Below are 25,452 nucleotides of genomic sequence, written 5' to 3' on the forward strand. Positions count from 1 at the left end.
CAATTTAAATACGGTGGAAACAAATTCACAAATACGTTTAATGAATGAGTACTATGTAGGAGGAGGGGTGTTGCTGTAAGCAGTTAGTGGGAGGAAGCAAGCCAGCAGCCAGCACATTCACTTCATCCTCTTTATTAGGGTACTGATCATTGGATGAAATAACTTTGATTTTTCATCTGAGTTCTTTGAGGATCATTAGTGAGGCTTTTTTTTTAAGTTATAAGACGATTTCATTACATTTTCTGACACTTTTGTCTCCAACTTAATGACCATATAAGCCAGTTTTGTAGTATTATAGACCAGCCATAATAAGAAAAGCAACCTGATCATGTATCCAAATTTACATACATCTACACATTTTAAAGGCAGAGAACTACCCACTTCACGGTGCTGTGAGCAATTTCTATTTTGTGTGTGTATAGCTCCATCTTGGGTTCCTACAATAGAATTGCTGTTTCTTTTTTTCTGGTAGGAATGTGGATACAGGGACTGGGGAGAAAGGGAGAGGTAGGGAGGCATAGCCATTGTACACCTGGTTTCCTGTAGAGCAGGGCACTTGTGAACCCAGACCCAAACCTGAGTTCCCTGTACTCCCAAGGGGAAATCCTCTACAACTTGCCTTTCTTATTTTCCTGTCTCTCTACAGTCCGAATCTGCTCCAAGTCTTATTTGACCCTGGAAAATGGGAAGGTTTTCCTGACGGGTGGGGACCTCCCAGCTCTGGATGGAGCCCGGGTGGATTTCCGATGTGACCCCGACTTCCATCTGGTGGGCAGCTCCCGGAGCATCTGTAGTCAGGGCCAGTGGAGCACCCCCAAGCCCCACTGCCAGGGTGAGGGGAACAGCTGCCTGCCTGCAGCTGATGAGATTCCTTGCACTAGAATGGGAGTGGGGTGGGAATGGATAGAGGGGAAGGAAGGATGGGTGTTAGGAAGAATGCTGGGGGGACTTTGGGAAGACAGAGGTGAAAGCCCAACCCTCCATGGCACCTGCCTCAGACTTGTCCCACAATCCTTTGTACTCACTTTGCTGGGCTTCGCTCTACTCCGTTTCCCTTTAGTGTGTTCTTCCTGCTTTCAAGTCCTGGGCCTTTTGTTTTCTCTTTTTCTTCACGAATGTCACCCTCCCTCACCTTCTTAAAGTTTAATGACTCAGATTTTTCCCCTTTCTGTAGACTTAGAACACCCTATATATCACTCTTCTAGTATTGATCCTTCGTTATTCATTCTATAATGGAGTTACTGTAAATATTCAGAATTAAATCGCACATTACATTTAGAAAAAATAACCGGTGAGATCTGGAATTGGACACATATGGAAGAGGCACAACTCAGGGCAGATGGGAAGGAAATAATTGCTTTTGTGATTGCCACCTCTTTGCCCTACTCTTTGTCTATTTCTGCAAACATCTCCCTTTTCTGGGCACCCAAACTCTTGTATATTGTCTTCTCTCCTGGAATGAAAATTAAGCTTCAGGGTTCCTCAGTTTTGACTAAGCCTCTGTTTTGAGCTTTTAAGAATGTGTTCATACGCTAGCTAACTTTGGGAGAATTTTCTAAATTAAGGTATTTAAACAGCAATCATTTAAAACCAATTGTACTTGTAGTTTTTTTTTTCTTAAAGAGACTATAGATATTTATAACATTCAAACTCTACAAAACAAGCTATACCCCGACCTTCTTTACTTGCTGGCACAAATTCTGTTGTCCTTTGATAAATAAAGAAAACACCAAGTCCTGACCCCCAGCCCCGCCTTGCTCTTATCCCCAGGCACCCTTCCCTCAACGCAGTCTTCGCTCCGCATGAACAGGTGTGGGAGGGGGCTGGGGATCAGGCCTGGGAAGCTGGGCGCCACTGGTAACTCTTCTCTGATCCCCGTCTTTCCTGCTGCCAGTGAATCGAACGCCACACTCAGGTGAGATCAGAAACCCTTCCCACGTGCACTGCCGCCCCCATCCCTTAACTTCACCCTCTACCCGCAGGATTTCCTTCCCTAGGTTGTGGGTGTCTTATTATTCATCTTCCCCAACCCATTCTAGTTTGCAGCCTCGCCCTCCTCCCCACCTGTTTCTTGCCGCCAAATCGTGGTTTTCCGCGGGTCGGGCTCCCTCCCATCTCCCCGCTTGGCCACGCTCTTCGGGCTCGCGCTCCTCTCGGACTCAGCTTCCAAGCGCGAAGCCCGGTAGGGGGCAGCTGTGTGCTGGGGATCCCAGGTCTCTCCATCGTGGGGTTCCTTCAGACCTCGGGGACCTATTCCTGCCACCCACTACCTAGGTTTTACCGGCGAGATTCCATGGGCCCTGCTCACCGGTCCCACCCATGCGAGGCCTCGCATCCTCCTTAGACCCTTTCTCGCATCACTCTTCCTCAAGCCTTCCCTCAGCCACACTATCCTTCCCCTAATGCTCACTTCTCGATCCCAGTCCTCACTTTCTCAACCCATATCTGTCTGCAAAACCTTTCTCATCACTCTCGGTCTTCCCACCCTTAGTCCTTCGCTCCATCTCCCCATAGCCCCTTTAAGAACTGTCACCAGCCCCTCCTATCCAACCCACTCTTGCTTCTCATCTTTGCTCTGTGCTTAGCCTCTCACATTCCAAATCCTGTCGGTCTCCTCCCCTCCAGTCTCCTTCGCGGAGGAAACCCCTCCCTTCCTTGCTCTCTCCCTCCTCTCCCCTCCCCTCCGGGCCTCGGTGCTGGCTCCTATCCCCGCCCCCAGCCCGTGACGTCAAGCCCTCCCCAGCTCCTCTGCTCCCTCCTCCCTTCTGTCGGTCGGTCAGTCGGCGAGGAGAGTCCGCGGTGGCGGGAGCGAGCGCCGCCTGGCCCTAGGAAGCCCACGTCTCTGTCTTCCTGGGGCTCTGGCCCCCTCCTCCCCATGAGATCTGGGATGGAGGCGCCTCCCCGACGCCCTCCCAGCAGCCTTTCCCAGAAGAAGTGTCCCCCCTGAGCTGCCCCCACCCCAAGGAGGCCGCCCCCGCCCCTCCTCGCCATGGGTTCGGGGGGCCCCTGTCTTCCGGTAGGGTGGCCACTGCCGCTTCTTCTGGTGATGGCGGTTGTGGTGGCTTCGGTGTGGGCCTCCCACTCCCCCCATCTCCCGCGGCCTCACCCGAGGGTCCCCCCGCACCCCTCCTCAGAACGGCGTGCAGTGTACATCGGGGCGCTGTTTCCCATGAGCGGGGGCTGGCCGGGGGGCCAGGCCTGCCAGCCCGCGGTGGAGATGGCGCTGGAGGACGTTAACAGCCGCAGGGACATCTTGCCGGACTACGAGCTCAAGCTTATCCACCACGACAGCAAGGTAGTCGGGGTGAGGGACAGAGTGGCTGGGGTAGTGGGAGGCCAGGGCTGTGAATCCTCTTTGGGATTGCGAAGCAGACCCCTCTCGAGTGTGACTGGCTGGAGACGCGCAGGAGGTGCAGGAGCTTAGGGATGTCTCAGTGGTTCTCAAGGCCGACTCTCTTGCAGGCAGTAGGAGATTCGCAAAAATGGTGGGGGGGGTCTTAGGTACTGATCCTTTGGAAGTAAACTATCCCTGGCCATGTTTGGGGTCTGGAAGGAACGTCAGAGCTGGGCAGCTGGCTCAGGGGTTTACATTTACCATGGTAACAAGGTAAATCTTGGCGTAGGTTGGGGCTTAAAGGAATAGGAGGGGGGGGGGTGAGGATTTTGAGGAACAAGAGGGTTCTACTTTATCAAAACAAACAGTAAGGTAGGGCTGCATGACTCCTCATCTACCTTGTGGGGGATTCCTGTGAGAATGTGTGGCCTACGGCTCTGGGAAAGACTAATAATAGTCAAGAGGTGGGCTTAGGCACTGGGAGAGTGTATTGGGGTCCATAAGGAGTCCCTACAGCAGCATTGGGGGTGCAGAGTCAGTGTTCAGGGAGATCAGAAAAGAATGGAGAAGGGAGGGGGCGGGGAGGAGGGTGGGGACAGTGAAGAACCCTGGGGCTTCCTGTGGAACTTGGGGTTCTGGGTTTATTATCATGGCCTAGTGGATTTGAAAGGAGAAACAGCACGTAGGGTTGGGAAAAGGATAGAGGGGAGAGGATCGTGGTGAAGAAATTTTGGTGTTAGAGTCTGGTCTATGATAAGATTTCTTTACCAGGTTTCTCCCTAAGTGGGAACTGACAGGACAGAAGGAAGGAGGTTTGGGTCCTTTCTGACTTGTGGCTCCAGAGACTTGAGATTAGGGAAAACAGTACAGGTGGGAGATTTGGCCATTTTATACTTGGGGTGTGTGGAACATAGACATGGACCTCCAAAGAGGGCAGAAATGAGCCTGCAAGCCGAGTGCTAGGGGATGGGTTGGTAGGGGTTTGGAGAGAAAACTTAAAATTCCCTGGATTGTTGCCTTCTCCGTGGGTCTCAAGCATCAACAAACAAGAATCTCCATTCGTCTAAAACACTAGTTCAAACTACTTAGTCGGGAAGGAATCCCAAGTAGTATATCTTCATTTTCATCCACAGAAATCCTGCCTAGAAAATGCTTGCCTGTGGCTTACCCCAGGATGCCCATGGGAAGTATGGCAGGGCACAGGGAAAAAAATGCCATGTGAGGGTAGGAAGGCAGGAAGAGAGAGGGTCTTGATCTCTTTAGAGAGCAAAACAGATAACTGGCCGTGAGAAGGAACTAGAAAGAGACAGAGATGAAGCAGGCTTTGGGATGGGGCATGGCAGGAAGACATGGGAGTCTGGGGTAGGGGGCTCGGAGAAGGCAGAAGTGAAGGAGGGGGTGTGGCAGAGGACAGGTCTAGGCCCTTGGTTGGTAAGAGGGGAACCCCGTGGAGGGGGACTTTGCAGTGATGAGTGTGGTGTGGAGGGGAGTATGTAAGAACAGGAAGGGAGGAAATGAAGCAGAAAATGGCACACACATTAGTCCACACATGCCCTGCTTTATGTAACTGAAGGTTTCTGAATATCCTTATTGTTCATATTAAGTAATTTCTTCAGACAAATGGCAGAGGGACACTCATGGGGCTGGGAGAAGCTGGGGGCAGTCTCTGTCCTAATGTAAGTTGGGAAGGACCTCACAATGGTAAAAAAGATTGCAAAGATGCTCTAAGTAGGAGGCATGGAAGTGTTCCAAACCTACAGGTGAGCCCTGCCCTTGACAGGGTGAGAGAGCAGAGCAGCTCGCAATTCAGAGTGAATTTTTTGGGTGCTCAGATTTGCCAGCTCCCCCTGGCTCCCTGGGCTTCATGTCTCCTACTTCCCACAGTGCCTCAAATGTCAGGCCTCAATGGGGAGCAAGCAGACTCCAGGTGCTTTCTTTATTTCCTTTCTAACCCCTTCCGCTAAGTTCACTCTCTCCAGTCCCCTGTGACCCTCTGCTCTGACTCCCCACTGGTTGCCATTTCTTCTCCACTTCTTTTGGGGGCTCCAGCAGCTTCTGAAATGTCATACTTCAGCAGGAGGGGAACAGACAGTGGGGGATCCATGGCTGGTTCTTCCTCCCCCAATTTTCCTCCTACCTTTCTTTTGCTCTCCAGCTTTCCTGTTGCGTCTCTTTCAGGCACCTCTAATATCATTCTGCTTGTGGAGAGTTCCATTCTATTTATTTTCCTCATTTTAGAGTCTTCCTTAACCCCCCTTTTTCTAATTGACTTGTCAAATGTCAGGGCCCAGCAGGAAAGGATGGGGTGCTGAGCAGATTCCCTATTGATCTTGTTCCTATTCTCTGAAATTGAAGGTGAAAATTTCATTAAGAAAGCTGTCTGGGGCTCTGGGATGTGTGTGTTCCTGCAGACTTTCTGGGCAGATGTGCAGAGCCTGTAAACATGGGATGGAGGGCGGGGGGGGCAGAGATGACCAAAGAGAATAGGTTTAGGGATGATTGAGGATGAGCAGAAAAGGGGAGGGTAGAATGGGCATTGATATGGAAGGGAGAATGTGCAATAATGGGTAGGGCTAAGGTTCCAGATGGAAGACAAGAGAAGGGAGCTCAGTGAAAGAGGGAAAACTAGAAACCTGAGAGGAAGTAGAAGGTGGTGAAAATGATGGAAGTGAGTAACTGAGAAAGGTGCTAGGTTGTCCAAGACAGTAGGCATTGCAAGATGTGTGTGTCTTTGCGGAGGTGGGGGGACTGGGAGCCAGCTTCATTTCCTCCTCCTTCCTTCAGTGTGACCCAGGGCAAGCCACCAAGTACTTGTACGAACTGCTCTACAATGACCCCATCAAGATCATCCTCATGCCAGGCTGCAGTTCTGTGTCCACACTTGTAGCCGAGGCTGCCCGGATGTGGAATCTTATTGTGGTATGCAAGGGGGTGGGAGGGAGGGTCGTCTCCTTTTGGGCTATGCTAAGTAGAGGGATTGTGGTTATGTTTAAGAAGACTAGAGAGAGACCCATTGCCAGGACTCGGCCAGCAGAGAATCTGAGCTGGTTGACCTTCTAGGAGCATTGTCTGAAGGAGCTATGGAGATCCATGATGAGGGTTGGTGTGTTTGTGTTCGTAGGACAAAGGTGGGGAAATTTGCAGAGTTGGGAGGAAAATGCAAGCTTAGAAGGGGCTAAAGACACTCCTGGCATCCTCCATTTTCATGGACACTTCCCATCCTTCTGCCTCAGCTTTCCTACGGCTCCAGCTCACCAGCCCTGTCAAACCGGCAGCGTTTTCCAACGTTCTTCCGAACACATCCATCCGCCACACTCCACAATCCTACCCGGGTGAAACTCTTTGAAAAGTGGGGCTGGAAGAAGATTGCCACCATCCAGCAGACCACAGAGGTCTTCACCTCAGTGAGTCCGGACAGGGGATGGGACGTGAGGTCCCAGGGGCATCTGCTCTGTTGTGGGAGATCTGGATGGTTTTTCAAAAGTGAACACATTCCAAGTGGGCGAAGTGCTTGTTCTTTCTGTAGCCTGGGGAACACATGAGTTGGATTTTTGGAATCCTCTCCATCATTTTGTTTTGTTCCCCAGACAGATAGGATTATGCTCTATGGAAGTTGGTTTAATTCCGAGTTGAGATGAGAGGGCATATGAACCAGGGAGGCAGTGGGTTCCAGTGCCTTCAGGGATGGATGGTGCTTGGCAACTGGGTGTGGAGCTATTGGATGGGGTGGGAAAGAAGAGGATGAAGGCACAGGCAGACAAATAAGAGACACATGACAAAGGTGTGGGTTTGGTAGTTGACACGGAGAGATGCTCATAGATAATCTGAAGAGAGATGGCAAGTTTGCAGAGGTGGAGAGGAAATGCAGGGCTCCACACTTGAAGGAAGGAGCCTGATTATTCTCTTTGGGTTTTCTGTGAACTGATTATGTTCAGTGACCCTTTAGTCCACCCTTCCCACCTTTTCTCAGTGACTCAGTCCATTTTTCCTGTGATCCTTTTGTCTGCCTTCCCACTTGCCTCTTGAGTTGGCATCATTCTATCTATTCTGCACCCTGCCCTGCTTTTTTTCCTGTTTCCTCTCATTTCTTCTCAGTGTCATGAGTGGGGTGGATGAGGCAGTGTCCCTGGTTACAGACCCCGAGGAAGGGCTCATCATGCATCTTGGACTGGGGGTGCTTTATTCCATTCTTTCCTCATGGGGCCCAGGGGCTGTTGGATTAAGGCTCAGATACTATGCCTTTGCCGTGCGTTCACAGCCAGTTCTCACTCATGAGCTCTGCTCTATCCTGTATGCTGTACCCCATCTCCCTCCTTCTTTCTTATTCCCACCCAAGACGCTGGATGATCTCGAGGAACGAGTGAAAGAGGCTGGGATCGAGATCACCTTCCGCCAGAGTTTCTTCTCAGATCCAGCTGTGCCTGTTAAAAACCTGAAGGTGGGCAAGCAGGGGTGGTGGGCTCCACCTGCCCAGGGGTCGTGGTGGGAGGTGGTCAGCTGGAAAGGAGACTCTGGAAGAGGCAGTTGTTCATTCGGCGAGGCAGCCGAGTCTCTGGGGAAGGTTTAGTTCCATCTCCAGTTGACATTTATCCACTGCCCATTGAACATTTTTTTTTTTCACTAAGCAGTGGGAGCTGGGAAATCAACGCTTCAAAAAGCACTGGCTTAACCCTCGGGCGCTTTCAGCATCCCTCAGGAGCTCTGTTTCTGTTTTATAGCGTCAAGATGCTCGGATCATCGTGGGACTTTTCTATGAGACTGAAGCCCGGAAAGTTTTTTGTGAGGTGGAGATGGAATCTGGAGCAGGGAGGGGCTGGATAGGCTCTCTGTGGTGGTTTTCTCGTGGGTCCTCCCTGTGGCATTTCTGCTCAGATTGGTAGCAGAGAACCTGAGGTGATAATGAATACCAAGCCCGCCTGTAGGCTCTGATCCACCGCTTGTCTACATTCAAGCATGCACATACACTTTCTCGTTTGCCTCTTTTGTGTTTTAATGGAGGCATCTTGTTGGGCCTTCCCTGTGATTTGAAGATTTCAATATATATATATATATATTTATTTCAATATATATATATTTATTTCAATAATATATATATAATTAAATTTTTAGGTTAGCATAGAAAGTAATAGGTTTCAGTGAAGATTAAAAAAGAAAGCTCTGTTCTTTGATTTTCAAGAGGCTAAATAGCATCTAGAGAGATAACACCGCCTCCCTCAGAACAAAACCAAACCTCAAACGCTCCCTTCCCCCTTCGAATGCAGGTCTATAAGGAACGGCTCTTTGGGAAGAAGTATGTCTGGTTCCTCATCGGATGGTATGCTGACAATTGGTTCAAGACCTATGACCCGTCAATCAATTGTACAGTGGATGAAATGACTGAGGCGGTGGAGGGCCACATCACCACTGAGATCGTCATGCTGAACCCTGCCAACACCCGAAGCATTTCCAACATGGTGAGGGTGGGGGCTTGGAAACTGGCACTGGGGTGGAAGGGGAGGGAAGGGGGAGACAGGACAGCAATGGAGTCCGGTGGCAGAAAGGGGCCTGTGCCCATATTGGACTTGTTTGCGCCTGTTTCGTTAGTTCTGCCTGTGCTGCAAGAGAGGAAAGTAGTGGCATGTACAGTAGGCTTCTGACAAGCGGAAGGGCTGTTACCATGGAGACAAGGAGCCAAGTGAGGGAGAGGCATTAATGGTAATATAGAAGCTTGTACCTACACCAAAGGCACACCTTTTCCAGAGAGCTTCTCTTGGCACAGGTGTGTTTTTATGTATTATTATTGTTTTTATTTATTATTTGTGTATGTGACTTACTTAGAGAGTTGCTTAATATTCACTCCCCCCCTTTTTTTGAGAGAATCTCTCTTTGTACCTCTGGGTGTTTGGAACTTGCTTGCGATGGCCTCAGACTCACAGAGATCCCCCTGCCTCTGGCCTCCCGAGTTCTTGGAGTAAAGGCATGTGCTAGCATGTCTGGCTTTAATATTCACTATTTATTTATTTATTTATTTAGTTAGTTAATTAGTTTTTTCAAGATAGTGTTTCTCTGTGTAGCCTTGTCTGTCCTGGAACTTTCTGTAGACTAGGCTGGCCAAGAACTCAGAGATCCTCCTGCCTCTGCCTCCTGAGAGCTGGGATTAAAGTCATGCACCACCACTGCCCACCGTTAATGTTCACTTTGATTGATGTGAAATTAGTTTTATAATTTTTTTTTAAGATTTTGGATGTAAATGAGACTTCAGAAACCCTTTAACCCCAGATAACTTTCTAGTGAGAGTACTTGAAGCTGGAAGGTATTCTCTCTTGATTTGGGAGGATCAGGGTAGCTGTGTGTGGAGCCTTGAGTGGGAGTGGGTATGGGTATGTGTGGAAGAGACCGTTTCTGTATGCAGCACTGTACCCCACAGTGCAGGGATCTCGATAGGTTAGTGGGGTAACCTGTATGTCTGCTTATTATACCTGATATAACTCCAGTGGCAAAATATCTGATTTCAGAGAGGTGAGTTAATGAAGCTTTTAATAATGGTTAATTTTATGAGGAAAATCAGGATATGCTCTATCTAATTTCAGGATCTTAACCTCAATACTCTAAACTAGATTTGTTATTTATATCTTTTGAGCTAGAGAATTAGAACTGGGGAGGTTTAGTGACTTGTCCTGGGATCATGGCTCTGTTGTGTTGAACTCCAACCTGCTCTGTTCCATCATTTCCCATGGAAAAGCACAAAGCCTGGCCAAAGTCTTTACACTTTCTGTGCAAATAATGTGCAGATAATGGTAGTGTTTTAGCAAAGGAGAAAAGAGATTTGAGAATCTACTTCTGGCAATAGATTGTGATAAAGGGCGGGCTGCCACGTACATTCTGGTTATAAACTGTGCTCTAAAATGTTCTAAGGGGATGTAATGTTTAATTTATCTTAATTTCCATCAAAGAAGCACTGGTCAACCACTTCCCTGCACAGGACAAGAAAGCTGAGTCATTTTCTGGAACCCAGAGTGGTGGAGCAGGTTACCAAAGTCAGAAAGATTTATTAGTGTCCTAAGTCCACAGCCTACCACCCTAGGACTCTGCCTGACACTGAGGAGAGAGAAGGAACTGACGAGAGCCTAGAGTTGGTGGGGATCTTGGGTCTCGGGGTGGTATGTTGGGGGCAGAGGTCCTTTCTGGTTTTCCGTTTTTAGAGAAAGTATGTTTTTTCAAAGGCACACAGAACCTTCTTGAATCCCCAGCTAAAAATGTCACATGGAAAAGCCTAGATTTTTCAATAGAGGAGAAAAGCAGCTTTTTCAGGTGACTAGGAAGATTATAGGTGAGTCAAGTAGCATCAAAAGAAGTGGATCAGGGCAAGGGGTGGGCTGAGGGTCAGAGTGGGACCATAGAGGCGTAGAGAAGCAGCACCATTGCCTTTATCCCACATGGCCTCAGGTGTGTTTGGATCCGTTCCCAGATTTCCATCAGAACCACCTGGAAAATTAGGCTAGTACCTAGGTGACGGAACCTTTTCTGTAGATCTGGGGTGGGATCTGAGGGTTTCGTTTCTGGAGTTTCTGATGCTTCTGATCCAGTCACCCATGAGAACTATAAGGCAGTGGTTTTCAAAAGAGGTTGCAAAATGTCTGGAGGGTGAAGACGAGGGCACCTCTAAACGTTCTGTGATGCATGGTTCAGCCCCCAGCAACAAGACTGTCCTGCTAAGGATGTCAACAGCACAGGGGGGTTGAGAAACCCTGGTTTAGAGAAAGAATTTTAAGTACCATATCTGGGAGATGGTGAATTTGAGGCCAGCCTTAGCTACAGGTGTAAGGTCATATATATATCCAACCCCACACCCTCCACCAAGGAAGAAAGAAAGAGAGGGAGGGAGGGAGAGAGAGAGAGAGAGAGAGACAGAGAGAGAGAGACAGAGAGAGAGAGACAGAGAGACAGAGAGAACCATAATCTTTGCCTACTCAAGGGGAAGGATTGTTTTGTCATGATTTTTGGTGTTGCTCTTCTTGGCTAGCTGTGTTGTCCTGAGTGAGCTGAGAAGCAGGGATAATACCATGCTGAGCAGATTAATCCCTTCCTAATATGGTGATTCTCTGATGTAATCTTTACTTTGAACTGAGGATTGGCTAGACCTGAAAACTGAAGGACTAACTGCTCAGAAAGTGTTCGTTCTCTGCTGTCTGTGGGCACTTGTACCTGCATAGGCTTTCAGCACAGAAGGAGCTCAGGGTACTGCACAATAAGCTCAGCAGCTGGTGCCAGACACCCTGGGCTGGAGTCCCACCATTGCCACTTGCTACAATGTAACTTCAGGCAAGTTACAGGACCCTGCGCCTTTGTTTCCTTATCTCTAAAATAGATACAATAATAGAGCCCATTCATTGAAATATTTGAGGATTAAATACATTGATCTATGTGCCTGGAAAAAAGTAAGGACTATACAAATGTTAGCTATCACCATCACCCCTACCACCCCTTCTCAGCATCATCACCACCTTCGTTACCACCATCATCAGCCTCTTTTTCCTCCTCCTGTATATAGAGGGATGGTGTTAAGGAGACATTAGAACAAACAGGTTAAGAGGATTTGCTGACTTGGAAATATGTAGTTTACTTTTCTGTCTTATGCACTGAAGAGTGTGGGAGTGAGGAAAAAGAGAGCTTAGTTTTGTATCTTGTTTTTTCTACTTCTGTCTTTATTTTATGTTATTATTTATAAGTTTGTTTGAGTATGTGCATGGAGGTGCCAGTGGAAGCCAGAGATATCAGTCCCCTGGAGCTGGAGTTACACGCATCCTCGGCAATAGCATCTGCGCTCTTGACCACAGAATCATTTCTCCAGCCCATCTTTTTGTTTCGAGATGAGAGTCTTACTATGTGGTAGCTCTGGTTAACTTTAAACTTAGCTGTGTACACTAGAATCACCTCTAATTTGAGATCCTGCTGTTTTTGTGTGCCTCCTAAGTTTGAGATTACAGGTATATACCATTGTGGACTGTCTGTCTCTCTCTGAGGTGGGTCTTACTGTGTTGCTCAGGTTGATCTTGAACCTACAGTCTCAGACTCAGGTGCCCGTGCCCCTCTCACCCCCACCCTGTTCCTTTAGCTTCATAAGAAGCTTGGACTACAGGTGCTGTCACCATTGTTGTTTCTCTGAATTTGAGATCAGTGGTCATATATAACTACAATGTGTTAGAGAAATGAGACCTGTAATATTTAAGGTGTTGGGCCAGAATTACAGGCCTGAGCGTGGGGAACAAAGATGCGGGTGCAGCCAGGGAAACTCACAGGGAGAAGTGTAATATACTTCATACCCAGCATTTTATGTGTTCTTACTTAATCCTTACAGGAGCTCTTTAACACAGTATTATTCCCATTTTAAAGCTGAATAGCCAGTTTAGTGAGATTTAATAACTTGCTTGAGATTTCTTAGTAGGTAAGTGGTTTAATTAGAATTAGAACCCATTCATCTACTTATCCATCCAGTGGACTTTCTTTTTGCTTAAAAATGTTATTGTTTTAGATTCACAGCAGAATTGAAGGGTTCACAGTTCCTGTATTTTCCATGTATACCTTTTTCATTGGTTAAACCTCTCCATTGTCAGATTCCACCACCACAATGAGTATATTGGTTGCAGTTGGTCTTCATCAACTGACCATTGTTGCCCAAAGCCCATGGCTTATATCAGGGCCAGCTGTTGGTGTTTTGCATTCTATGGGTACATGTGACATGTGTCGACCTTCACGGTGTCATATGAAGTGCACAGAGTTCTAGGGGTGTTTTTAGTGTTCACTGTGAGCTGCGCATGATGCTAGTTACTAATGCTGATGAGAGGAATGGAGATTATTCCTGTCGTAGGGTAGTTGACCCTAGACCTTTGTGTTTCAAGGCCCAGGCTTTTTCTAAAAAGCCAACAGGAAAAAAATGTTTTGGGGGCATGAGAACAAGGCTTAAAAAAATTTCCCCCAAGACAGGATAACCCTGCATAGCCCTGGCTCTCCTGGAATTCGCTCTGTAGACCAGGCTGACTTCGAACTCAGAGATCCACTTGCCTTTACCTCCTGAGTGCTGGGATTAAAGACATGTGCCACCACCACCCGTCAATGTTTTTTAAAAATTACATTTTATCCATTTATTTTGTGTATGTGTGCCACACCAAAGTGCACATATGAAGGTCAGAGGAAACCTTTGGATGTTGGTTATCTCCATCCACTGTGTGTGTCCCAGGACTCCAGCTCAGGCTTGGCAGCAGGTGCTTTTGTGTGTTGAGTCATCTCATTGTCCAGGAGCAAAGATTCTTCATTTATATATCTTTCTTTTGTTAAAGCATACCTGTGAATGTTCTAATCCAAACAATTATCTGTAGTGATTCTAAGTCATACACATGTTTTGCCAAGAAGAAATTAAACATTTTCCTATGTATTTCTGGGTGGTAAGGAAGGGAGGGTGCGATTATTCTCTGTTATGTGGAAGGCAGTTCAGGAATTCGTTCACCCATAAGTATGAAGTCAAGTATGGTTATTGTAATATATACACAGCCAGGTTTCTTCATCTATGAGAGTTAAAGGATTGCCATTTTTTTAGATTTCTTGGAAAAAGGTTGAGTACCAAGAGTCATGTGAGTTGTACTGAATCTGGACCTCTGCGATGTGAAGGGTATTTCCGATGACTGTCACCAGTCTTAAGGAGGCAGCAAACAGAAGTCATACCAGGATAGCAAGAAGTTAGCACCCTAAAGAACAATTTTCCTGGTTGGCAGGCAGAGTGTGAAAGGCTGTGGCGTCGCCTTTTCTGGATCTTTCAAAATTGGAGGAGCTGTTAGCTCCTGGGTCAGCTCTGCTGTGAAAGTCTGAAGGTTGGGAGAATGCCAGCACTGCCACTCTTTGTTGAGATATCCATCTTTTCCTTGGCTCTGTCTCTGCTTCTCTCCCTTGCCATTCATTTTCCAGAGTGTTTATTCATCAGATTTCTCTGTTTGTAGTTCTGAGTTAGCATTCTCTGTTTGTAGTTCTGAGCTAGCAGCTGTACACTCTTAAGACCATTGGACCCAGCTAATTCCGCTTTAGTCTTGTCGCTTCCAACCCAAGATAGACACATGGGTATAGCTAACGATTTTATCTGTACATATGGTCTACCCGACAACACGAACACAAACCATCCGCTCGAGTCACAGTGTCTGAGCCAGAACTGAGGCCTCTCCCCCTGTGCCCACGCATATTCCAATGCTTTCCTCTTGTTCTTCCTTCATCCAGACCTCCCAGGAATTTGTGGAGAAACTAACCAAGAGGCTGAAAAGACATCCTGAGGAGACTGGAGGCTTCCAGGAGGCACCACTGGCCTATGATGCTATCTGGGCCTTGGCTTTGGCCTTGAACAAGACCTCTGGAGGAGGTGGCCGGTCGGGTGTGCGTCTGGAGGACTTTAACTACAACAACCAGACCATCACAGACCAAATCTACCGGGCCATGAACTCCTCATCCTTTGAGGGTGTTTCTGTGAGTTACAGCAGCTTTTGTCATGGAAAGGAACACCTTGGAGGGTCCCTAGATGTACACATTCTCTTGTTTTTTCAGTTGCTTTTCTGTAAAGTCAGTCATAGACCATGGGAAGAGGGTTCCCCAAACCAGAGAACCATATAAAAGATGACAATGAAAAGAATTACTGTATTCTAGTGCTTTTCAACCTGGTCCAGGTGTTTACAGGTCAGATGAGAAGGGTAGGGTTTTTATTTTATTTTATTTTTTTTATTTTTTTTTTTTTTTAAATGAAACATCTTTTTTTTTTTTTTTTTTTTTTTTTGATTTTACGAGACAGGGTTTCTCTGTGGTTTTGGAGCCTGTCCTGGAACTAGCTCTTGTAGACCAGGCTGGTCTCGAACTCACAGAAATCCGCCTGCCTCTGCCTCCCAAGTGCTGGGATTAAAGGCGTGCGCCACCACCGCCCGGCGCGGGTAGGGTTTTTAAAAGAGATAGCAATTTGAAAATTAATCTCCTCGTTCCTTTTAAAGTAAGGAAATTAGTGCCTAATAAGGTTTGATGATTGCTCCTGTCCCTCTTTCTGGGGACTGTCTCACTCAGATCTCAAGGTTGAAGCTTCTTCTCAAAAGAAAACTGTTTCCAGAATCTAGGATTTGTGCATCTGGGGTGTGTCCTATATGCAGCAGATGCCATAAATAGCCTTCATTCAGAAGCTCAATTACATCAAAAACAGAAGATTTCAGAGTCCCTGATGTTCTCTTTTCCTCCTGCTTTCATCCCCTCTGCCTTCCTCCACATATTTCTCCTCAGGGCCATGTGGTCTTTGATGCCAGCGGCTCCCGGATGGCATGGACACTTATCGAGCAGCTGCAGGGTGAGCTCAGGCCTGAGAGGCTGGGGAAGGGGCAGGCAGGGGCTGGGCTGAGTGCTCACATGGGAGGAGATCAACTGTGCATCTCAACAAGACTGCCTTGCACTGTGTTCATCAGGCTTTCAACAATGATAAAAAGAACAGTCCTGGGTAGGTTTTTTGCAGTGATTCTGTTCTTTCAAAGGGCGATGCAGATTAAAAAGAGCCGTTCTTTCTTCCCAGTGGCTTCAGTTTTAGTCCCAGAACTTGCCTGCCTCAGGCTAGATTGAGGAGCTAAGGGCTCTTAGTGTGTTCTGAAAGGTTAAGGAAAGATGAACCTAGGAAGCTGGTTCTTTTTAAAGGGAATTCTCTCAGTTCCTTGCTATGAGAGAACAATGTTCCAGTCATACATATAGCTGGCCTTTCCTAGATGGCATTTCCGTATAACTTAGCACTGAGGAGTCTACAGAACTTTTGTGAGTTAATCTTCCAGTTCCACCTGACTCAGCTCCTTGTGGTGTGGCCAAGAGACCCATTTCTTAGCCTCCTGTAAAAAGTTTCTTTCTCTCCACACCTCTCGAACCAAATCCTCTCAGTATGTGGGGCAAGTGAGACTGGACGTCAGGGTGAAGTGGGTGTGAGGTGGTGTTTGGAAGGAAAGTTGTATTAACTGTGGTCATTCTGGAAGATTTTTCTTAGGAGTGACTGCATTTCCCTTAGTGGCACTTTAAGAGACAGATGTATCTTATCCAAGGCATTAGAACCCAAGCCAAAGGGAGAGAGGTTTCTAAAATTAAAGCCACTGTGAAAAAAAGATTCTGTCCATCATAAGAGGGAGGCTAGGCAGAAGTTGTTTAAAGCTTTGGAAGCCTGAATCAAAGTGAGAGACGTTGCTGGAGAGGTGTGAGGCTGTAGAATAGGTGGTAACCCGTGCAAGGAGCCTTCCTCCGGGAAGAGCCTTAAATGCCTTAAGGGCTCTATTGTGTATTCAGATCGCCCCGGGAAGCACCTAACGTTGCTGGTGAAGTTAAGTTACCTGTTCAGGAGACCTTGGGTTCTAGGTTCTTGTATGCAACCATGGAGGGCAACTTTGCGGGAAATGGGAGCTTGAAAATGGCTGGGTGTCTTCTCCCAACCCATGACAACCCCAGTCCTTTGCTCAGGTGGCAGCTACAAGAAGATTGGCTACTACGACAGCACCAAGGATGACCTTTCCTGGTCCAAAACAGATAAGTGGATTGGTAAGTTCTCTTTTGGTCCTTCTGAACGATCACTGTCAGACTTTTGAATGGGCCGGGGATGGGGGCACGGGAGATGGGGAGTGGCGGGAGGGGGTGCTGATGGGTTGGAGCGGCAGAGGGGTCACAGCAGGGATTGGGAGTGAACATGGCCTCCAAGAAGGAAGGGGAGGCCCGGGGTCACCCTGTTTCTAAGAGTGCTCTGCTGCAGTGAATGAGAAGCAGCGAGAAATGGAAGCTCTCTTCCAGCCTTGGTACATTAGGAACAGGGACTCCAGGTCCTTGTCAGGAAAGTAGCTGCTTAACTGTAGTAGAGGAAACAAAATTTCCTTTCTTATGGACTGTTTTGTGCTTTGCTTTTTTTACTTGTTTTGTTTCTTTTCCCCTTGTGTTTTATATATTCATTTTGTGTGCATGTGGAGGTCAGAGAACAACTCAGAGGAGGCCTCTACTACCACCGTGTGGGTCCTGGGTATTGAACTCGATCATCAGACCTTTATGCCTTGAGCCATCTCACCAGTTTTTGTTTCTGGTTTTTTATTTTTTATTTTTGTTGTTGTTGTTTTCCTTTTTTTCGAGTCAGAGCTTCATCCTGTACCTCAGGCTGGGCTTGAGTTCATTATGTAAGCCGAGGCTCATCTTGACCTCAGGATGATCTTCCTGCCTCAGGATCTCAAGAGTGTTGGGATTTCAGGTGTATACTACCATGCCTGGTTTATGTTGCAATGTTGCAAGTTTCTTTTCTTTTCTTTCCTTTTTTTTTTGGCGGTGGGGGTGGGAGTGGTGGGGTCACACTACATAGTCCTAGGTGTCCTAGAACTCGTCTGTAGACCAGGCTGACCCTCCAACTCAGAGAGATTCACCTACTTCTTTCTCCTGAGTGTTGGGATTAAAAGTGTGTACCCCCAACACCTAACCTGCCATGCACTTTTTAATCCAGGTATGCTAAATGGCAGGAAATGGGAAAGACACTAGAGGTTAGCAAAAAGGAAGTTTTTACTGATGAGGAAGGATAATAAGGCCATTGAAGGCAGCTGCCACCTGCCTTGCCCAGTGGAGTGTGTGTGTGTGTGTGTGTGTGTGTGCGCGTGTACACGTCCACATTCATGCTGTGTGGCCAGTATGCCATGATGTTCTTTTTTTTTTTTTTTTTTTTTTTTTGGTTTTTCGAGACAGGGTTTCTCTGTGGCTTTGGAGCCTGTCCTGGAACTAGCTCTGTAGACCAGGCTGGTCTCGAACTCACAGAGATCCGCCTGCCTCTGCCTCCCGAGTGCTGGGATTAAAGGCGTGCGCCACCACCGCCCGGCTGCCATGATGTTCTTATGGAGGTCAGAGGACAACTTTGTGGAGTTGATTTTCTCCTTCCATTTTTACCCGGCTCCAGGGATTAAATTTAATGTTGCCAGATTTAACAACTGCTTTTATCAATTGAGTCATTTTTCTAGTCCAGCTTCATTAAGTTTAATTAATTTTATATGTTATAGGTGTTTTGCCTACATTTATGTGTGCATGTGTACCATTTGTGTGCCTGAGCCAGAAATGAGCATCAGAATCCCTGGAACTGGAATCACAAATGGTTGCGACCAATGACGAGGGTACTGGGAACTGAACCTGGGTCCTCTGGAAGAGCAGAGAGTCCTCTTAACTGCTGAGCCATCTCTTTAGCTCCCTACTTTATTTTATTACTTATTTTGAGACAGGTTTTCACTTTGTAGATTAATCTGACCTCAAAGTTGTGTCAATCCTCCTGCCTCAGCACCCAAGCATTGCTTCAACTACTGAGTGAGCTTGTATGTCTAAGCTTTGCTTCATTTTTGTTATTTATTTATTTTTGTAGCTTGAATTTAGGGCAGTATTCTGTACAGTTATAAATGCTGCCTGGCCTAAATTGGCTTTCTATTTTTTTTTAAACGAAGCAAATTGAAATTAAGTAGGTGTTTTGCTTATCATCATCCCCCCTGCCCTGACAAATTTGAGCTTTCTCTTAATAGTAACTGGAAACACTTTTTGGGAGTACTACCCTGCTAGGGTTGTGTTTTTGCTGGAGGTTAGAAGAACACACTGGATACTTGGAGACTCTCCTGGCTTTCTGCGTCTGTAATTGTCTTTTGCACCTTTAATGGGGCAATAGATGATGCTGTATAGGATTATTTCAGCTGTTCTCCTCTTTAGCTGTCTTTTCCCTGTAAGATGGAGAAGCAAAAAGAACAATCAAAGATAGGCGTGGTAGCACACATCTTTAATCCCAGCACTCAAGAGGCAGAGGCAGGCGGATAGATAGTTCCAGGCCAGCTGGTCTAGAAAGGGAGTCTTAGGACACAGGGTACATAGAGAAACCTTGTCTCAAAAACCAAAACCAAAAAAAAGAACATGTAATTAATCAAAGAGACCCTCAGCACAGACCCTATCTTCTCTTTTTCTGGTTGTTTCTCAAGGTCCCCAGTGCCTCCAGCCTTCTTCCTGCCTTAGCCCCTTAGTGCATTTGAGGGCCTCGTGTCTTCAGCTGACACTGAGTGTCCCCCAGCAGCTTGCCTTTCACCCCTTTCTCCTATCCTGCCTTCATGCCACTGTCCTTCCTTCTTTTTCTTTCCCCCTCCTCCCCTGTGCGATGCAGGAGGGTCTCCCCCAGCTGACCAGACCTTGGTCATCAAGACATTCCGCTTCCTGTCACAGAAACTCTTTATCTCCGTCTCAGTTCTCTCCAGCCTGGGCATTGTTCTTGCTGTTGTCTGTCTGTCCTTTAACATCTACAACTCCCACGTTCGGTAAGTCTCCCTTCTGACTTGATCCTTGGCCTGGCTGCCTCTCCAAGGTACTGACGATACTTCCTGAAGAGTAAGAAAAGTGGGACTCTCAAGGCCATGTGTCACAAAGAGTGGTGTGATGACTCTCCAAAAATGTGAGGGGGTGCTAGGCATGACCCCCTACCCTTGCTTCAGAGTAATCAGCTAGAAAAAAATACATTGGAGGCCTAGAGGACAATCTTGGGCTCTAACTAGAGTATGCCCGTACGACCTTGTGCTGCAAAAGCCCTGTGCCCCCCTAGGTTCAGCTCTGTGGCCCAGCAACCATCCTGAGTATCTTTCTGTCTGTTCCCAGTCTGTCTCCTTTATCCACCCTGGGGATAGGGTTTTACTGTTGATGGCATTTTTGGAGAGCCAATCTTCCCTAGAGGAGATGGGGTGGGTAATTCTGCTCTTTCTCCCACCCTCTCCGCCTCTGCCCTAGTTATATCCAGAACTCCCAGCCCAACCTGAACAATCTGACTGCCGTGGGCTGCTCGCTGGCACTAGCTGCTGTCTTCCCCCTTGGGCTGGACGGTTACCACATAAAGAAAGGCCAGTTCCCGTTTGTCTGCCAGGTGAGTAGACAGTGGGCCAGTGTAGACCTTGCAGAATATGGCTTTCCTGTCTCTTCTCTTTCCCTGACCAGTGTCCCCCCCCCTGCCTTCCCTCCTAACGTCACCCTTTTGGTTTCTCTCTGGCTCCATCCCTTCTTTCTGGATGCCAGACCTTTTCCATTCTGTGGTTCCCTGGCTGGTTGCAAGGTTGCTAGGCATGCTTCTCAAAGGAGAGGGGTGAAGCACTGAAGACAAAGGGAGGGGTCCTCACACAGAACTTACGAACAATAGTGGCTTGTTTGTGGTGTATGGGCCAAGAAACAAAACTGGGCTTTCCCGTGGGAGCCTTGGTTGGAGTTTGAAAGGATGAAAGCAGAATCAAAACAGATAGAGTCGGGGCAAGGGACGTATCATTGCAGAGGGAGGAGGGTCTCTGGGGACACTTGGCTCATGGAGTTTCTGGGACTGTGGGGCTAGGCTGGCTTCAATGATGTTGATTGGTTCTCTACTGTTATGAAGCATCCACTCTTTCCCCGGTTCCTTCCAATGCCGTTCTTTCCTCCACTGTGTTTCTGTCCTGATCACACACTGTGCACACACACATGCACTGATGTCCTCAGGACGTGTCTGTTCCTAGTGGGATCAGCATGCAGCAGGAGAGAGACAACTAGGAGATACATCTAAGGAGGGATCTGTAGAAAGCGCTGTGGGCGAAGAGAAGGGAAGCAGCTCACTGTCCATGTCTGAGTGGCCCCCAGGAAGGAGGTGGTGCTTGTGCCTTGAAGGACGGTGCATGAGATCAGAAAGAGAGTAGATGAGGGAGACTTAGTGGCTCGGCGTAGCTGGGTGGGGCACAGGGATGGTGAAGTCCTGGCTAGTGATTGTGCTATACTGTGTCACATTCAGAGGTGTGCAGGTGGTAACTGTAGGCACTAGACCAGTAGTCTTTAGCAAGAATACCTTGGTGCTGCAGCAGTAGAGAAGGATGGAGTCCTAGCCTCCCCTTTCTGTTTCTTCATACTCTGCTTGTCTTCTGTCATCTGGTCACTGTTCACATTGCTTCCTGCAGTTCCTCCACCATGGGCCCAGTCCCACCTATTACCAGTGTCTTTTCTCCCTTTCTAGGCCCGCCTTTGGCTCTTGGGCTTGGGCTTCAGTCTGGGCTATGGCTCTATGTTCACTAAGATCTGGTGGGTCCACACCGTCTTCACAAAGAAGGAGGAGAAGAAGGAATGGAGGAAGGTGAGTGACTTCCCAGACCCAGCCTTTGATCCCAAGTGTAGAGAAGAGCTTTCTGACCTGCCTTCTCTGGATATCTACTCAGACCCTAGAGCCCTGGAAACTGTATGCCACTGTAGGCCTGCTGGTGGGCATGGATATCTTGACTCTTGCCATCTGGCAGATTGTGGACCCCTTGCACCGAACCATCGAGGTATCTACCACTTGAGAGGAGTTTCTGGGATCAGGAAGCTGGACAGGGCCCATCAACTTGGCATCTTCAGGGCTATGTTTGGTCTTGAAGTATATAATTACTTAGTGAAGGCCAGGTGTGGTAGCACATAGCTTCAATCCTAAAGCGCTGGAGACAGAGGCAGGCAGAGCTCTGAGTTTGAGCATAGCATGGTCTACATAGTGAGGTCCAGGCCAGTCAGGACTACATAATGAGACCCTGACTTTAAAAAGAAAAGGAAGCTACTCAGGGAGGGAGCTTCTTGTTCTTCTTTATATCCAGGGTTCTTCTGTCTTTCCCAGATGGAGCCCTATCAAAACCTCTTGGTTTATCTAGAGAAGTGATGTGTCAGGGATCTGGGAGGATGTGTAGGGTTTCCAAACATCGGGAAAAGTGGGGAACAAGCCTTTCTGGTGTGTTCAGGGAAATGTCTCCAGGCTTGGCGTAGGATTTGGTGCAGTACTGAGTCTCATGGGAAAACAGGCAGGGCTGGGGGTTCAGGAGCTGGGGAAGAGTATGGTCACTCATCACTCACTCCTTTTCTCCGTCAGACTTTTGCCAAAGAGGAGCCAAAGGAAGATATCGATGTATCCATCCTGCCCCAGCTGGAGCACTGCAGCTCCAGGAAGATGAATACATGGCTTGGTGTGTGGGTTGTGGGTGGGAGGAGGGGAAGGAGGATGCATAAGCAGGAGGAATGGGTAACAGCAGGAGACCAGGGGAGAAGGACCATTGGAGACAGTTTCAATGCCCTTGTCACTGCACTAGAGTAGGGGAGCTTTGGTCTTTTGCTGTGAGTAGTGATGCCCAGCAAAGGGCCAGTGCAGGTGGGTGACCCACCCATCTGTTATAGGTCAGCTCCTGAGAGTAGGACCAAGGCTGTGAGGTCATAGGCTTAGCCTCTCTTCAGCCTGTCTAACATTCCTCTGTTCTACAAATTCACACGGTGAACTAAAACCCTTAGGCAGGATTGCATGCTCCTGCCTGACGGGCTAAGAGTGAGACACTGTGTAGCATCCATTGGATCATTTCTAGCTGCTCCGTAGGAAGCTGAAGTAAGGTCTGAGCCATATGGGTGGGGGCCACGCTGAGAATTTGCTACGTCAGAGGGGCTGAAATGGAGAGGAAAGCTTCCTTTGCACAGAGGAGCTACACAAAACAGAAGTAAATGAAAGACAAGGAAGAGGAGGGTTGAGTTGGGAGTGTGACGGTCCTGTTGCCCAGGACACTTTCCTGTTGTCCTAGGCATTTTCTATGGTTACAAGGGGCTGCTGTTGCTGCTGGGAATCTTTCTTGCTTATGAGACCAAAAGTGTTTCCACTGAAAAGATCAACGACCACAGGGCTGTGGGCATGGCTATCTACAATGTTGCGGTAAGCTCCCTTGACACCTGGTGTTAGTTGAGAAGTCATAAAACACTGTTTAATGTCTGATTTATAATGTCATTGTTGTGTTGCTTTCCTGAGGAGACGTGAAAAATAATGTCAGTTCACTCTAGATAGGGCACTGCAATAGACAAAGGAAGTGACTCTATCAAAGTCTAACTTGGCATCCTGTTGTCATTTCTGTTGCTGTGATAAAATACCCTGACAAAAAGCAACTTTGAGGAGAAAGGGCTTATCTTAGGTCAAAGTTCCAAGTTAAAGTTCCACAACAAGGGATGTCAACACAGGAGCTAGTCATCCAGAGCCAAGAGCAAAAAAAAAATAAATGCATGTGAGCTTACACCCAGGGTTTGGTGCCCTCTACAGTGACTGAGTCCTTCCACATCATTTAGCAATCATTTAGAAATCAAGATAATCCCCCCAATATGCTCACAGACCAAGCTGACATGATCTAGACAATCCCTCGTTTATAATCGCCTGACTGATTCTAGAGTTTAGAATCTAGACACTGTCAAATCGATAAAGCTGACCATCACACTTGACGAATCTGTGCATTTGTTGGGTTACCCTAGGAGCATGAAGGAGTTAATGGCATTTATGCCATCTAAAAAGCCCACTATAGCATGGATGATGGCTCACGGTAACTGCATACCTAGAGTTAGCTGCCCAACTTGCAGTCAGTTCCATAAGACAGCATTTTTTTCTCCAGGAATTAGTTACTGCTTTTATAACTTTGGGGATAGGCCTTCTTAGTCCTCTAATTGAGTTTCACAGGTCTTCCTCTCTTTGGGAAAGGGATGCTCCAATTCAGAGGATATAACTACACAGCAGATTAGAAAGAACACTACTTTGGGGCTGGGTTCTGATGCTTCCAAGACAACTTACTGTGCTGGATTTGGTCCTTAGAACACACATCAGAAAAAGCTGGGTGTAATGGCATGTCCTTGTAATCCCAGTGCTGAGGAGATGCAGACACATAGGTCTTCAGTTCTCAGTGACCAGGCAGCCTCTGGCCAGCAAAGGACTCTGAAAAACCGGAATGGAGGAGGAATGGCAGCTAAGGTTTTCCTCTAGCTTCCATATGTACATGCATTCACATACATTTGTCCATACATGTTCTCCTGTGCTACACATATATAATATAGACAGATAAGAAAAAAGCTGGAAAGATACACTACGTTATATCATTTCACACCTACCTAATGAAGTAGTCTTAAGGACTGAATGCAGAGATCCTGAGGGAAGCATTGATCTAGAGCTGAGAACTGGTTTAGAAGATTATTTCTGGGTCTTAGCTATTTAAAGTTGAGGATCGTCCTGAACTTGTGCAGCATTCACCAGGAGTTCATCTTCACGAACTCTGTCTTTGGGGAAGGAAACCCTGCACTCCACTTGAACCGGTGTTGGATCTGAGGCTCCCAAATGCTGTCTCTCCAGGTCCTGTGTCTCATCACTGCTCCTGTCACCATGATTCTCTCCAGCCAGCAGGATGCAGCCTTTGCCTTTGCCTCTCTGGCCATCGTGTTCTCTTCCTACATCACTCTGGTTGTGCTCTTTGTGCCCAAGGTGAGGCTGGGCTCTCCCCCTGCCCTCCCTAGATAGAACCAGGACTTCCATTCTGTCCTTATTGGGTTTTTCCATTGCTCTTTACTCCCAACACTTTACCAGGTGCTCGCTCACACAGCTTCTTTGCCCCCAGATGCGTAGGTTGATCACCCGAGGGGAATGGCAGTCCGAAGCCCAGGACACCATGAAGACAGGGTCATCCACCAACAACAATGAGGAAGAGAAGTCCCGACTGTTGGAGAAAGAGAACCGTGAATTGGAAAAGATCATTGCTGAGGTATGTGGTAACTACCAGGGTCCGGGTCTAAGGCTGGGTTGTCTGAAGTGGAGCCTGAGATACAGGTTCAAGTGTTGGTGATTTACAGACCTCATAAAACCTGTAAGGGAGCAGGGGCGGGAGAGGGAAAGGGTTGAGACTCAGTCTCAAGAAAATTTAGTGTTAGCCTGAGGAGGGGGAGGAGGCTCTGAAGTGGGGACTATAGATTCAGCCCTCCTGTGACAAAAGAGCAGCCATTGGCAGTAGTTAGGGGGAGGCCATTGTGAGCCATTACTGCCCACACTCACAGGTGCTGGGTGGGGCATATGGCCATAGCATATCGGTTCTAGGCAGCTGCCCACAGTGTCCACTGTGTCCAGGCTGCAGTTAGAGACCAGTGTGGTACTGGGGGTGGAGGGTGGCATTCCAACTTAGTTGATGCAATCTTTATATATTCTCCTTTTATTTTTTAATTCACTTACTTCCTTGATCTAGTCTCTTGGTGCATTTACGTTCTGTGGCTTTCTTTGTTCTTAATTTGAATTTTAATTTCTTCTCTCACTGTAC

The 25,452-nt window shown here is 47.5% G+C and overlaps 1 protein-coding gene across 2 annotated transcripts in view; it reads left to right on the plus strand.

Moving 5' to 3' along the window:
• Gabbr1 (gamma-aminobutyric acid type B receptor subunit 1) overlaps positions 1-25,452 on the plus strand; it is a 28,684-nt gene that overhangs the window by 1,680 nt on the left and 1,552 nt on the right. For both annotated transcript variants that reach the window (XM_057794360.1, XM_057794361.1), the window contains exons 4-22: positions 647-832; positions 1,895-1,915; positions 3,135-3,295; positions 6,119-6,253; positions 6,568-6,738; positions 7,671-7,772; positions 8,053-8,118; positions 8,596-8,787; positions 14,576-14,818; positions 15,611-15,674; positions 16,814-16,891; positions 19,503-19,653; positions 20,117-20,249; positions 21,354-21,470; positions 21,553-21,660; positions 22,230-22,323; positions 22,924-23,051; positions 24,501-24,629; positions 24,763-24,906. In XM_057794360.1, the coding sequence (XP_057650343.1) occupies positions 647-832; positions 1,895-1,915; positions 3,135-3,295; positions 6,119-6,253; positions 6,568-6,738; positions 7,671-7,772; positions 8,053-8,118; positions 8,596-8,787; positions 14,576-14,818; positions 15,611-15,674; positions 16,814-16,891; positions 19,503-19,653; positions 20,117-20,249; positions 21,354-21,470; positions 21,553-21,660; positions 22,230-22,323; positions 22,924-23,051; positions 24,501-24,629; positions 24,763-24,906 (2,423 nt within the window). The remainder of the gene's footprint in view (positions 1-646; positions 833-1,894; positions 1,916-3,134; positions 3,296-6,118; positions 6,254-6,567; positions 6,739-7,670; positions 7,773-8,052; positions 8,119-8,595; positions 8,788-14,575; positions 14,819-15,610; positions 15,675-16,813; positions 16,892-19,502; positions 19,654-20,116; positions 20,250-21,353; positions 21,471-21,552; positions 21,661-22,229; positions 22,324-22,923; positions 23,052-24,500; positions 24,630-24,762; positions 24,907-25,452) is intronic.

Source organism: Chionomys nivalis, chromosome 19 (genome assembly GCF_950005125.1).
Source record: "Chionomys nivalis chromosome 19, mChiNiv1.1, whole genome shotgun sequence".
NCBI classification, from domain to species: domain Eukaryota; kingdom Metazoa; phylum Chordata; class Mammalia; order Rodentia; family Cricetidae; genus Chionomys; species Chionomys nivalis.